The sequence below is a fragment of the Schizosaccharomyces cryophilus genome (genome assembly GCF_000004155.1).
Source record: "Schizosaccharomyces cryophilus OY26 unplaced genomic scaffold supercont4.5, whole genome shotgun sequence".
Taxonomy (NCBI): Eukaryota; Fungi; Ascomycota; class Schizosaccharomycetes; order Schizosaccharomycetales; family Schizosaccharomycetaceae; genus Schizosaccharomyces; species Schizosaccharomyces cryophilus.
In genome coordinates this window covers 940863-954590 of record NW_013185628.1, presented here as the reverse complement: position 1 = coordinate 954590, position 13728 = coordinate 940863, and the positions used below count along the sequence as shown (strand labels likewise).

Here is a 13728-nt window from a genome sequence, read left to right as displayed (position 1 = left end):
CTACTTACGTATAGTAGCTAAGGTAAAAGGAAACGACGAAGTAACTACTACTAACGAACGACTATGACAGGAAAAAATAAAAAAAAAAAAAAAAAGAAATAAGAAAAAAGAAAAAGAAAAAGAAAAAAAAAGTAAATAAAACAATGAAACGAAATTTTACAATAAAAATAAAAAGAAATTTAGCTTCAAGAAAATCGCATGACAGACGATCCGATACAAATTTTTTTCATCACAGAACTGAATCGAACGAACTCGTTTCTTTACGTGATAAAAACAGAAAATGAAACAACAAAGAAAATGAAAAACGAATATAACAATGTGTATCTTGTGAAAATTAGAGATATGAAACAACACCCATCTTTGCCAATACTAGAAGACACTTTTGGGTCGATTGCTTTTTCAACCCACAATAGGGATGGATTGTTCGTAGTGTGTCCAACATGCATTCGTTTAAATTGTTTCTTTCGGTCGTGGATTCTTGTTTCCATTTCGACTGACATGATTCATCCAACACATGATTTCCTAAAATAGAAACAACAGTATTTATCAAGTAATATAGAAATAGAAGTGTTATTAATAATAATAATCATATATTAAATCTCAATGTATGGAAAGGAAATGGCTGCTACAACAGTTGTCTTACCTTCGCTGTTGATTCATTCGTCGATTGATATGATTACTTTTTTCTCTCTTTTCTAGGAATGGATTTCTCGAGTGAGGATTGTCTCTGCCAAGAAAAAGAATAGTGTTCCTCTCAACCATAGGATGATTTCACCCATGGGTCTTGGATGACCTATTCATGATACGAGCTTTTGTTTTTTATTATTACAATTATTTTCTGTTTCTGTTGATACCTAGTGTTTGTTCTTTTCCCCATATATACCTTTTCTCATAGTAATTGTACGGACATCGCCGCCCTCTCACTTCTTACCCATATTTCTTTTCATCCTATTTTTCCCATTCATTGAATAAAATAGATTCTTTTTTTTTTATGAAACCTAACATGGCATCTCCCACACACACACTCTTTTCTTATACCATGGAATCCTCCTCCTTTGTATGATATTAATCATATTGATTTGCACAAACCAGTATAATACTTTCGTTCGCCTATCTGTTCAATTTTTTTCTTCATATTCGGCTCTTAGAGGAGCTTCTAAAAAGATTCTTTTCTTTTTCGATTTATCTCAGCAGAACCTTTCGTTTCTCAGTCCTTTTCGTCTTGGATTCACTGCCTCGCTTATATAATATTTTACTCTTTTCTCTTATATATTTGATTTGTCAGATCCGCCTTCATCTCTACTTACTGCTCCCCTCTATACGCACGCTGCCGCTCACGTTGTGTATAAACATACGTCCATTCCTTTTACCCCACTACGACATCAATCTACACTTTTTACGATTCTCTTTTTTTTTTTTCTTTTTCTTTTCTTGTTCGTTTACTCTTTTTGTTTACTTTATGTTGCCAAATTGTTGTTCTTGATTCATCGTATATTCAATTGCTTGTTGGTAAGCTGCTCAATAAAACCAAACAAATCCTCACTCTGTTTGTTTGTTTACAATCGCCTCATTCGTATCTCACGCTGGGTAAATTCTTCTCCAAAACAGATAAAAGGAATGTATCCCTTTACACAAATTTTTGTTTTTCATAGTGCTTTTTTTGTTAAAATACTTTTCGTTGTTTGATTGCATAAATCTACAAGTCTTGGTTTCTTGAAAAAACTTCTTTCTACCTTCTTTTTGAAACGGTTCCTTGGTATTTTTAATCCTTCAAACTTCTTGACGGTTTTTATTACCTCGTTTGTGTTCCCAAATTTTGCTCTTGTTCCCTTCTCAACTTCTTTTCTTTTCATTTTTCGTTCTGTATGCGTCTTATTTCTCTTTAATCAATCCCATGCGAAATTCAAAAGCCTCTTTTTACATAGATTCCCCTCATCCCCGTCCCTCTACTCCTATCCCCAAAATACAGTTGTCTAGTGAACCTTCTCCGGCTCGTTATGAACCATTTGTACGTTCTCCTCTCTCTCATGCCACCCTCCCTCACGTTCCTCCTCCTCCTCCTCCTCCTCCTCCATCTAAATCTTACTCCAACCTTTCCACCGCTTACCAAGCGCCTGCTCGTGATTCTAGACATTCTCAACATTCAAGTCATCCCCATGATCCTTCTACTCCTATTCGACACTCAAAATCCTCCCCCAGTATCCTCTCGCAGTATAATCCATCCTCCCGGTCATCTCGGAGTTCCTCCAAGTCGAACACTTCCGAAGGTCATGATCATGATCACGAGTCTCAAGGTTCATCCTTCAATTCTTTTAGGACTTCTATCCATTCTTCTTTTAATCTTCCTTCATCTTCTCACTTGCAGTCTCCTGATTCTCCAAAACATGCTCGTTTTGTATTCCCCAAACCGCCCTCAAACCCGCAACAGGAACAAAAATTGTCTTTTCGTGAACCATTTGTTCAGCGGCCTTCCGAATACTCTCGCGACCGGTCTTCTTCCTCTAATTCTTCTCGCCCACTTCATCCTCAGTCTGTATCTGGACATGGAGTATTACAGTCAGAAAAAGAAACTTCCCCAGATCTTCCAAAACAATCACCAACATTGTCTAAAAAGCGTTTAAAACAATTTTGGCGCCGTTGCAAACACCCTTCCACCTGGAAGGTCCCTTCGTATATGCAATGGATTTCCAAAAACCTAAATAGAAAGGGGATAAAGCCTGTAATTCGAGCATCTCTGAACACTTGGATAGCCTTTCTTCTTCTCATATGCAACCATACCAACCGGGTTTTAGGTATGGCTAGTTTCTTTGCTGTAATTACTTCCATGCTGGTACCTGCTATGGAACCGATAGCTCCTATGTTATGGAAGTGCGCCTTCCAATTTTTACTGCTATTTAGTTCTTACGCTTGGACTGTGTTGGCATCCAAACTTGCTGCTGTGTCTCGTGGCTCCCCTTCGAAGGAACAATGTTTACAGAATGCCATTGCGGATGGATTTCACTGTAGTAACCCTAGCCAAGGAATGCAGGGATGTTTGACTGAAGCAATTTTCCAGGGTTATTTCGTCCGTCCCTTGCCATCAATTATATGGGCTCTTTTCGAGTTTTCCGCTGTTGCCGTTTTTATTCGCATCAAAATGAAGTATAAACCTTTAAACTTCCCTTGCGTCTTTGCAATCATTTGTGCTGCAGTTAGTGCAAATTATGGACCAATGTACCCCTACTTTTATCCTCGTGTTGGTCTATTTTTTATTATCCCCAATGCAATTCAAACCGCCATTACTGTCGGTTGCACACTCTTTATAATTCCCGAAACATGCAATTTTTCGTACAATAGTATGTTGTGTACTGTTACAGAAAATACGAGAAAATTTATGCAAAAGCAGGTGGAAATGTTGTCACATTCTCCTACTTCCGAAGGCTGGAAGTTTTTCGCTTCTACTTTAGAAAAGGATAATGCTGATTTGAAAACTTTATTAACGAAAATGAAGTCGAATGAGGTTTTTTTGGATACTGAATTTTCTTATGGTCGTTTGAAGGGTGAGGACTTGGTATCTTTGCAAAGACTTTTTAGGAAAACTATTCTTCGTTTATCTTCTTTTTCTTATTTCTGCAAACTTATTGATCACAATATGCAAATTTATGACGAAGAAACTATGATGCAAGCTGAAAAAGCAACTTTGCATTCTAGAGCTGGGACACCGGTGCCTTCTATACGATCTGCCTCGCCAAATCGGGCTGCTTATGAAAGTGATAGGTTTTTGTCCCCAACCCACCACCGTACAACTTCAAATCAAACGGAATACGAGAGAGGCCGAAATGCAGCAGCAAGTCAGTTAAATGTTCCTGTTGATGATAATCTACGGACTATTCGATCTTTCGGTCCAAACAACTTGTCGTCAACTTCCTTAAACGATGGTAATTTTCTCCAGCACCATAAACGGTCGCATTCTGCCTTAACTATAGCAGCCGGTAATATCCCCGGTCATCATAGGGGTCGTCAAAGTTCACCAGGCTCTAAAAGTCACCGAAGTCGGAGTCGTTTGCGAGGAGCAATTGGAAAGTTATACAGAGAAACCAAAAAGTCATATAAACCGGTGGGAATGCTAGAAGCCCAACATTACCTAGCTTTGGAGAATAGGTTGCCATATAATCGGCCCCAGTTTCTTGACTCAATCCTGTCTGTTTTACAGACATCATCCGCAGATTTAATTGATCAAACGATTTATGCTTTAGATGCTATAAGTGCTTGGCTAAACGAAGTTAATCACGATCGGTTCAAGCGTATTTTTTCCAAAAAAAATCAGAAAGAAGCCAGTGATGGTCGTCTTCGGCTTATGAAGTTACACTATGATCATTTATCCGAGGTACTTTCCGATTTTGAAAAGGAGAAGTGTTTTGAAGTCCGAAAACCTTACGAGCCATTATTTCAAAATGCAGATACAGAAGGTTTCTATATGCATTCTTTAAGATCACTGTTCGTGGTATATTATTACGAGTCTCATTTGATGCAGGCCGTTCGGGGCGTTTTGCAGATTTTAAATACAGTTATCGATCTGGAAGAAAGACGTCCTCGCCGACGTTTGTGGTGGCCTTTGAGGACTTTACGAGCCAATTTGTACTCTCAACTTTCTGGTCATGATGATTTCCATGATGATGTGGAAGACGTAGAGAAGGATATGAACGAGTCGAGCACACAAACCAGAAATCCAGATGCGGACCGTCCATCCAATTTGTATCATGTCATAGGTTTACATTCAATGCGTTTTTTCAAATCTATATTCAGGCCGATGAATATTTTTGTTTTAAAAGTTGGAGCGCTGGCTGTCATTTGTACGATCCCTGCATTTGTTAGAAGTAGTGCTCGTTGGTATTATTACAATAGAGGTTTATGGGCTGTGATTCTGGCTACGATGAGCTTACAACGTTATACTGCTGATACTGTTTATGGATACCTCATGAGAGTTATCGGCACATTTTTCGGCACTGTTGTTGGTATGGTCATATGGTATACAGGTGATGGACATGGCCTAGGAAACGCTTACGGGTTAGCTGTGGTTTTGGCAGTTGTTCTCCCTTTTGTCATGTTCGTTAGGGTTCATCTTATAATTTTGACCCCAATGCCGTCAGTTATTTTCTCAGTGACAGTTGCTCTTACTGTTAGCTACTCTTGGAAAGCTTTTCATGAGCCTGGAATTGTAACGTTCGGAGTCGGTTGGGATGTTGCTTATCGCAGATTTCTTGTCGTTATGGCTGGAATTACGGCGGCTTTTATTTTTTCCTTCTTGCCGAAACCCCTTACAGCTAGATATGCTATTCGAAAAAGCATCGGAAATACCCTTATTGAACTCGGAGCACTTCATTGCGAAATTTCAAATTTTTCACGAAGAGTTGATCATGAGCATATTGACACAGAAATCCAAAGTAAGATATTAAATCTAACTCAGACAGTTCAAGCTCTGAAAGAGAGATTACCTATGGTAAGCTATGAACCTTCCCTAGTGGGAAAATGGCCTATGGATAAATATCAGTCTCTCTGTGAAACCGAGTTATCGTTGTTGGATTTACTTAATTCATTGATGACAACCTTTACAACCCTCGATGAAGAATGGATGTATGCATTATTAAGAAGAGTCGGTTGGTTTGATCATAAGTTTGTTGCTGATCAATTGGCCGTTCTCTATATGTCTTCAAACGCACTTCAAACTGGTAATGCTTTACCTCAAATCGTTCCTTCCCCTCTAGTAGACCGCTTTTTTACTAAAAGCGGCGATGTATTCTTGCCTCCCGTTTTCAGCGATACCCAATCTCAAGGTCATACGAGAATAAGTTATGAGATGTTAAATAATATGAGTTACCTTAATTTTGCTGTCGGTTGTACGATTGCATATGCAATTGTTAATCAGATTGATCGAATTATGTTTATTACGAAATCCTTATGCGGTGAAATTTATGACATGGATGAATGGCCTTTCTTAATGGAGGATGAATACGGCTTTTATAAAAAAGAGCCTGAAGTTGCTGAACAACAACGACGAATGCACGATATGATTTGATTAAAATTTTTAATTATGAATTTCAACTTCAACTTAAAAGTTATATCTTGTTATAGCTTCATTTATTGATGGATGGTTTATGAGTACATATCAAAAGTTTTTTTCTTTTTGGAAGAGCGTTATAATAGCTATCATTTTTTCCTTCGTTTATCAAGCAGATGAAATTGACTTTGTGACAAAATCTAATTATTACTTACAGGGCTAGATTATATAAAATCGATTACTCTTCTAAGATTGTTTACTATAAAAGATCTATGAATTCCTGAAAAATTTAGGTATATAAATATTTATACCGTGGCGGTAGTAGTTTGTGCAACTCTAAAAAGTACAATTACAGTAACTTATTTATCCATAATGAATATTTAAAATTAAATTATTATTTACTGTCATACAAAAGAATTGATGTTTCTACTTTATGTTACATTCAGAAGTTGTTGAAATTCTTCCACTACCAACACCATGGCGAGGAGAGGAAAATCGAAAACGGGTAATACTCAGCCTATTTTTGACAATAGAAAAAGAAGAAAAGCTTCAGAAAATAAAATTTTGCACTCCTACGATGAAAAGGATGAGGATTCATTCATTGAAGATGAATTGGACGACGAAAACGACTCCGGATACCATGTTGGTGTGAATTCAGACGACGACGAAGAAATTGACAGTGACGAAGCATTTGACGAGGAAGATGACAAAAAGTTTGCTGATTGGTCTTTCAGCGCGTCTAAGGTATGTATATTTAAATTTCTAATCATCTTGTTGTGTAGTTACTAACAAACACCTAGGCTGGATCTGTTCCTAAGAAAAAAATTATTCAATCGGCTCCAAACAAAAAGGAACAGAAAATTTCCTTGGACGAAAATGAGGATCTGAATGAGCAGTCGGAAGACGAAGATGATGAAGCAGCTAGTATTGATGAAAACGAATTAGTCGACCTAGATGCGGTTTTAGACCAGTCAGGCTCTAGTGAAGAAGAAGAGGAGGAAAATCATTCCAAAGATAATCTAAAGAAGCATCATTTACAACATACTGATGGAATTATTGAAAGCGATGATTCCTTTTCTTCAGAAGATGAATCAGAAGAGGAGGAAAATGAAGATGAAAATTTAGAAGGAAGTGATATCCTCAGCTCTGAAGATGAAGAGTCAAGCGACGAGGAAGAAAATGATGCTAAGTTGGATAACTTGAAGAATTATATCCATTCCTTAAATGATAAGCGAAAGGCTGAAGCGTCTTCCGAAGAAGATGAAGATAAAGGAAAAGCCACTGAGAAAAAACGTTTGAAGCATAATCCTACTGAATCCAATCGTGAATCTGAATTCAATTTGGTTGGAAATGATGATGAAAAAATCGGACTTTCTGATCTTTTGGAATCTGTTCAAGTTGATAATAGGTTGAAATCTTCTTTGAAGCCTTTAGTTAGTGAGTCATCCGCTGTAGCAGCGTCGAAATTAAATGCTCCATTGGCAAAACCTATTCATGATCGTTTAGAGAGACAAGCTGCCTATGAACAATCCAAAGAAGACCTTGAAAGGTGGAAGCCAATTGTTTCAGAAAATAGAAAGGCGGATCAGCTTGTGTTCCCCATGAACGAGAGTGTACGTCCTGCACCAAGTAGCACTGGATTGGCTTCCAGTTATACTCCTGAAACCAAAACCGAGAAGAAGCTGGATACAGCTCTCGTTGACGCTGGCCTTAAAGATGAAGAGTCAATGAAAAAGCAGGAAGAATTGGCTTTAAATAAACTCTCAGTTGAAGAAGTAGCTGAAAGAACTCGACGGTTGCGTTTTATGAGAGAACTCATGTTCCGAGAGGAACAGAAAGCTAAACGTGTCTCAAAAATTAAAAGTAAAGCATATCGCAAACATTTGAAGAAACGAAGAGAAAAGGAACAATCTTTGTTGCCAAGGACGGAAGAGGATTTGGAGACTGAGCGTCTAAGAGCCGAAGAAGCTCGTGCTAAAGAAAGAATGACGCAGCGCCACAAAAATAGTAGTGCTTGGACTCGAAAAATGCTTGAACGAGCAAATCATGGTGAAGGAACAAGGGAAGCAGTTTTGGAGCAAGTCAGAAAAGGGGAAGAATTAACGAAACGAATTAGTGGTCAAACGGATGCTGACGGTGTTGCTGCTGAGTATTATTCTGATGACGATTTAAAAACACCTGACGATGTTTCACGTGCCTTTGACAACGTAAGAGAGATGAAAGAGCCACAAATGAAGGGTGTTCTGGGTATGAAATTTATGCAAGATGCTTCTAAAGTAAAAGCTCGCCAAGTAGAAAACGATATGAAAGCCTTTGAAGACGAAATGGCTAATATACCTGATGGCAATGCTTCTGATGCGGTAGAAGACGAAAGTTCTGGAGTTCTAGTAGGAGATAATGCAGGTCGTCGATCATTTGTTCCATCAAAGGAAGCATTGAAAGAAATCCGATCGGAACGTAAGAATCCTTTCTTGTCCAACACCCAAAAAGAACAAATAAATGATGCTGGGAAAGACAGCAAACAAGGAAAGAAGAATAATAACAAAAAAGATAATAAAGAGGTGGAAGTTGGTGTATCAGATGATTCAAAGAATCCATGGTTGCAAGCTCCACGTCAACGGAAATCTACCTTAGCAGAAGTTAATAAGGATAGCTCAAAAGCTGATAAACTTGCTCACAGAATGAACAGTGATAAGGTAAAATCATTACAAGAACTAACTCATGACCCTGAAATCCAGCCAGACAAAATTTTCAACGAGACGTCAATTCAAAGTGAATCAGACCAAGAGTCAGATCAAGAGGTACCTACATTGAAGTCTACGAAAGGCAGAGTGGCTATTCAACAAAGGGAATTGGTTGCTAGGGCTTTTGCGGGAGACGATGTAGTTGCGGAATTTGAAAAGGATAAAGAGGATTGGATTAACGAGGATGCTCCAAAAGAGGAAGACCAAACATTACCCGGTTGGGGTTCTTGGGCAGGAGCCGGAGTCAAGCAGAAGAAGAATAAACCGAAAGCTGTTAAGAAAATCGCAGGGCTGGATCCCTCCAAGCGAAAAGATGCAAAATTACAGCATGTTATTATTAACGAAAAACGCAATAAGAAATCAGCTAAGCTTACTGCTGATGCCGTTCCATTTCCATTTGAATCTCGAGAACAATATGAAAGAGCTCTTAATCTACCAATGGGTCCTGAATGGACTACGAGAGCCTCTCATCACAAGGCTGTTGCTCCCAGGACTGTCACAAAGCGTGGTAAGGTTATTCAACCACTGAAAGCACCAAAATAAACTATTTTTGAATACAGTCATATTGTATGGTCTCTAAAATTTTTGGACTTTTCCGTATTGACAATATTAAAGTCATATAAGGAATTGAAATAGATGTATTATAACAATTAAAATTAGGGATAAAAGGGTTTTAGGAATTTAATAAAAATGTTTTGGTAAGCATATTGCATTCAAAGGTTCTTTTAAGAAATCAGTAGAGAGAAATTGGAGGCATGGTAAACAAAATATGAGTAATCTAATTATATCTAGACCTTAATTGATCAACATGGCGGATATCAGTTTCACAGCAACCACCTATTACAATGTTGCCACTGTTCAGGGTAGAGTACTCAAAAGAGGACTCAGCCCATTCTTGGGGAGATGGAGCAGGCTTCGTTTCAGAATTGGGGGAAGTAGTATAAGGATTAGGGAAACCACGGCCGTCAGGATAAAGCATGATAGTCTTATCAGCATGCGATTTAAAAAGTTCAGTGAGGGCATTCGTGATGGTGGGAAGTAAACTGATGTGGCAGCAATTAACGCCAACACCCCAAATATATTGAGAATTAGCATCTAACAAAGCAGTGAGAATCTGTTTCACGCGGTCAAGACTTTCTATACTAGGGCAAGTGCAAGTAATCCAGCAGCGCTTGTTCCAGCTCTTGTAATCTGCCAAAAGCTTGAGCAAGGCTAGAGCTTCGGTAATATGCGGAAGACTTTCGAATGCCAAAAAGTCGATTTGCTTAAAAGCTTCAGGATTGGAAGCCTGGAACAGCTCAATACGGTTTTTATGAAAGTTGTAAAGCATATCAAAGTCATCAGGTTTATCGTAAACCATGCGGTATTCCATGGCACCCGGGATAGTTGCGGCATGGCTACCTAATGTAAGAGCGATATACTTATTAGGTAGATGAGTTTCTTGTCTAGCTTGCAGCGCAAGAGTCATACTGCGCGAGTAAGCTTCTAAGAGAGGGATCTTTTCCACTTGTTCGTCGTAAATTGATTCATCAAGCTGATAGGTAAAAGTGCTTATGATATCACATACTTGGAGGTATTGTTTATGGTGTTGCAATACTTCGTTTGGAAATTGCACAAGGGCTTCACAAGTCCACAGTCTTGAGGTCTCTAGTTTTTCCACGGGAATCTTGGACAAGATGGAAGTAGAACCTGCATCTAGAAGAAGCATTTCGAGTGTTATAGATCAAAATCAGAATGGAATAAAAAAAGAAAGGAATAAGCACAGGAAACTAAGCCTTGGAGCACAAGTGAGGAATGGGAGCAAGATGGTTAAGATTATGTTGTTAATGTTGATAAATGAAGTTACTTTTCTATCTATATTGATTATTTAGCAAGAATGTTTTTGCAATATTTTTTCAAATATTCTTATATCGTTTTCCGACCTGTGCTTCCACATCGTTAAACTAATTACCGGTTCGAATTCTGCTGGTTCCATTTTTTTCTCATGCGATTGCGTCTGTAACACCTGGCTGCAAATTCCCTTCCATGGAAACTCGCTTTTTACCACAAACCTACGAATATATACAATTCGCAGATTTATCGGGATATAAACAAACGAAAGAAACGATTTTTAGTACAAAATATACAAGAAGTGAACAAGTATTGAAGGGCTGTCGAACAGATACGAAATAGAATTGGAAGACATATAGAGAAGAGGAAAAGCGGATTTTTTGGCACTAAATGCAAGAAAGCAATTAAATAACGTGAATTAAAGGTTTTTAAAAAAGAATTATTGAAAACTTACTTTAGGAAACGAACGGATTGAGACGCAATGGGACAAGGGAGTAGTAAACATAGTGATCACCGATTGGATTCCTACCCTTCCTTTAGTCGATCAGATACGCAAGGTTCAATTCGATCCTTCAAATCTCTAAAGACAGCTTTGCGGAAAGATAAAGATTCAAATCATGATCGAAGAACGTCTACTGATACCACCAACAGCCGCCATAAGTTTCCAGAAACACCGCCTAGTCTTCCTCCTCCGCCATCGCCAGGCATTCTAGCTACTTCTGGTTCGAGCTCCAACTTACATCGACAAGACCAAGAAGAATTGGCCGCTGCTGGAATGAGCTCTACTCAATCGCCTACAGGTACTTCGCCTTCAAGTAATCTTAGCCCCAGGGGCATGTCAAGCAATCGGTCTCTTTCACCACCACCGCCTTCTTCAATGGCTTCTCCTGGGTCCTATGACTCGAATCATGATACAATTACGGACCCATCGGCACCCACTCCTGGTTACCTTCACTACGATCCACAGGGCCCGGTTGTAATACCGAATTCTGCTTTATCGGCGATGAACCCAGATGATCCTGATGCATTGGTGAGTTTAAATGTGGACGAAATGATTCAGCGGCTCATTCATGCCGGGTACTCTCGAAAGAGTAGCAAAAGTGTCTGCCTTAAAAACGCTGAAATCGTTAGTATTTGCACGGCTGTGAGGGAGATTTTCCTTTCACAACCCACTTTTCTAGAACTCATGCCACCTGTTAAAATCGTTGGTGATGTCCATGGACAGTATTCAGACTTAATTCGATTATTTGAAATGTGTGGATTTCCTCCGAGCTCTAACTATTTATTCCTTGGTGACTACGTTGATCGTGGTAAACAAAGTCTGGAAACGATTTTACTCCTTTTTTTATATAAGATTCGATATCCCGAAAATTTCTTTCTCCTTCGTGGAAATCATGAATGTGCTAATATTACTCGTGTTTACGGATTCTACGATGAATGTAAACGACGTTGCAATATTAAAATCTGGAAGACGTTTATTAACACCTTCAATTGCCTACCTATTGCTTCCGTAGTCGCTGGCAAGATTTTTTGTGTCCATGGAGGCCTGTCTCCTGCGTTAAGTTCTATGGATGACATTAAGGAGATCACTCGGCCCACTGATGTTCCTGATTATGGTTTATTGAATGACTTGCTATGGTCTGACCCTGCAGACCTAGAAAATGATTGGGAAGATAATGAACGAGGCGTTTCGTTTGTTTTTAACAAAAATGTAATTCGGCAATTTTTGGCAAGGCATGATTTCGATTTAATTTGTCGTGCGCATATGGTAGTTGAAGATGGTTATGAATTTTTTAATGAGAGGACGTTATGTACGGTTTTTTCTGCCCCCAACTATTGTGGAGAATTCGATAATTGGGGTGCTGTCATGAGTGTTAATTCTGAGCTTCTTTGCTCTTTCGAACTTATCAAACCATTGGATCAGGCTGCCATTAGGCGGGAATTGAAAAAGAGTAAACGCAGTGGGTATGTAAATTTTATTATGGGTTTCATAATTATTAGTAGAATCATGGCACTAACCTTTTGTATAGTATGGCTGTTTACCAATCACCTCCTGCTGAGCAGGTTACGCAAAGTGTCTGAGTTATTTCTTGTCATGCATTATTATAAATTTTGTCCCTTGGAAGAGAGATTTATTCATTCTTAGGAGTATACATTTGCACTTCGTATGGTAACTCTTTTTCCTGAGGATCATTTCTTATTCTTTTCTCTTTTTTTATTTTAATGGAAATTAATTGCGACTTCGATAATAGGAGCTGTCAATGTAACGGTTTCATCAAGAAGACACTTTTTTCTCTGCATTCCCTCAATGGTTCACTGATAGATCTTTGAAAAACGAATTTATTTATAAAAACTGTTATTTCTCATTGTCTAGCTATCTTTTTGATTTTCTTATTTTTCAAGTTTATTGTAAAATAAGTTATAGTTAACTCTGATTGCTATGAAGTATTGTTCCCTGTCCTGGGGGAATTACATGATGAAATGAAATTAATTAAATGTAATTCGGTAAAGGAGTCATGAAAAAGGCATCAAGAAGAAAGATGTAGCTTTTATAAAAGCCCGTAGAAGATCATTTTGCTTTTTAAAACAATTAAAGTTAAACGAGTACTTCGTAAGTAAAAAGTACAAAAAATATCTCTCGAGCCAGATTCGAACTAGCGACCAACCGGTATCTTGAACATTACAGCCGGGTGTGATAACCAACTACACCATCGAGAGAACTGTTGGTAGTAACGAAAAACCCAACCAATTTGTAATGCTCAGTTCCTTTATTAAGATCTTTCGTCTTTTTTTGAGAGAGAAAAAAAAAATCAGAATAGACTAGGTAGTCAATATATTTGAACATAAATTCAAAAGATCTGAAGGCTGACTGAAAAAACTGAGTTGAGATTGGACAAGGCAATGGACGCCATCGTTCTCAAATCGTCACATTGTGATACAGTTAATTCCAATTCATGCAGAAAGCACTAAAATAGAATCAATTGATGAAACTCTTTCACATAGAAAAGATTTAGTCAGTACTTTTCAAATTTTCCTTGAATCAATGGGATGGACTTTAATTTACGGAAGACGATTCACCGACATAAATAATCAAAACTTCAAACAAAAAAAAAAAAC

General features: G+C 38.2%; 5 protein-coding genes and 1 non-coding gene across 6 annotated transcripts; 4 read left to right on the top strand and 2 right to left on the bottom strand.

Moving 5' to 3' along the window:
- Window positions 1–75: 75 nt before the first annotated feature.
- On the top strand, window positions 76–975 carry SPOG_05668 (uncharacterized protein). Its single transcript, XM_013169156.1, has one exon. It carries the CDS (start codon window positions 199–201, stop codon window positions 529–531), a length of 333 nt encoding a protein of 110 aa, XP_013024610.1. The 5' UTR covers window positions 76–198; the 3' UTR covers window positions 532–975.
- A 9-nt stretch (window positions 976–984) lies between these two features.
- On the top strand, window positions 985–6406 carry SPOG_04914 (uncharacterized protein). The gene has a single exon (XM_013169102.1). It carries the CDS (start codon window positions 1895–1897, stop codon window positions 6053–6055), a length of 4161 nt encoding a protein of 1386 aa, XP_013024556.1. The 5' UTR covers window positions 985–1894; the 3' UTR covers window positions 6056–6406.
- Window positions 6407–6509: 103 nt separating this feature from the next.
- On the top strand, window positions 6510–9493 carry SPOG_04915 (U3 snoRNP protein Utp14). The gene is made up of 2 exons (XM_013169103.1): window positions 6510–6781; window positions 6838–9493. Exons 1-2 carry the CDS (start codon window positions 6515–6517, stop codon window positions 9322–9324), a joined length of 2754 nt encoding a protein of 917 aa, XP_013024557.1. The 5' UTR covers window positions 6510–6514; the 3' UTR covers window positions 9325–9493.
- Window positions 9360–10633, bottom strand: SPOG_04916 (homocysteine methyltransferase). Its single transcript, XM_013169104.1, has one exon. The coding sequence runs from the start codon at window positions 10487–10489 to the stop codon at window positions 9560–9562; it is 930 nt and encodes a 309-aa protein (XP_013024558.1). The 5' UTR covers window positions 10490–10633; the 3' UTR covers window positions 9360–9559.
- Window positions 10634–10825: 192 nt separating this feature from the next.
- SPOG_04917 (serine/threonine protein phosphatase Pzh1) lies at window positions 10826–13111 on the top strand. The gene is made up of 2 exons (XM_013169105.1): window positions 10826–12576; window positions 12642–13111. The coding sequence occupies exons 1-2, from the start codon at window positions 11093–11095 to the stop codon at window positions 12691–12693; spliced, it is 1536 nt and encodes a 511-aa protein (XP_013024559.1). The 5' UTR covers window positions 10826–11092; the 3' UTR covers window positions 12694–13111.
- A 134-nt stretch (window positions 13112–13245) lies between these two features.
- On the bottom strand, window positions 13246–13329 carry SPOG_16322. The gene has a single exon. It is a non-coding gene; the product is annotated as a tRNA-Tyr (tRNA).
- Between the last annotated feature and the right edge of the window lie 399 nt (window positions 13330–13728).

Excerpts from the sequence above, each read along its gene's own strand:
- SPOG_05668 (XM_013169156.1), top strand. The coding sequence starts at position 199 with ATGACAGACGATCCGATACAAATTTTTTTCATCACAGAACTGAATCGA.
- SPOG_04914 (XM_013169102.1), top strand. The coding sequence starts at position 1,895 with ATGCGAAATTCAAAAGCCTCTTTTTACATAGATTCCCCTCATCCCCGT.
- SPOG_04915 (XM_013169103.1), top strand. The coding sequence starts at position 6,515 with ATGGCGAGGAGAGGAAAATCGAAAACGGGTAATACTCAGCCTATTTTT. Across the intron at positions 6,782-6,837 it reads GGTCTTTCAGCGCGTCTAAG|GCTGGATCTGTTCCTAAGAA; the intron begins GTATGTATATTT and ends ACAAACACCTAG.
- SPOG_04916 (XM_013169104.1), bottom strand. The coding sequence starts at position 10,489 with ATGCTTCTTCTAGATGCAGGTTCTACTTCCATCTTGTCCAAGATTCCC.
- SPOG_04917 (XM_013169105.1), top strand. The coding sequence starts at position 11,093 with ATGGGACAAGGGAGTAGTAAACATAGTGATCACCGATTGGATTCCTAC. Across the intron at positions 12,577-12,641 it reads AAAAAGAGTAAACGCAGTGG|TATGGCTGTTTACCAATCAC; the intron begins GTATGTAAATTT and ends CCTTTTGTATAG.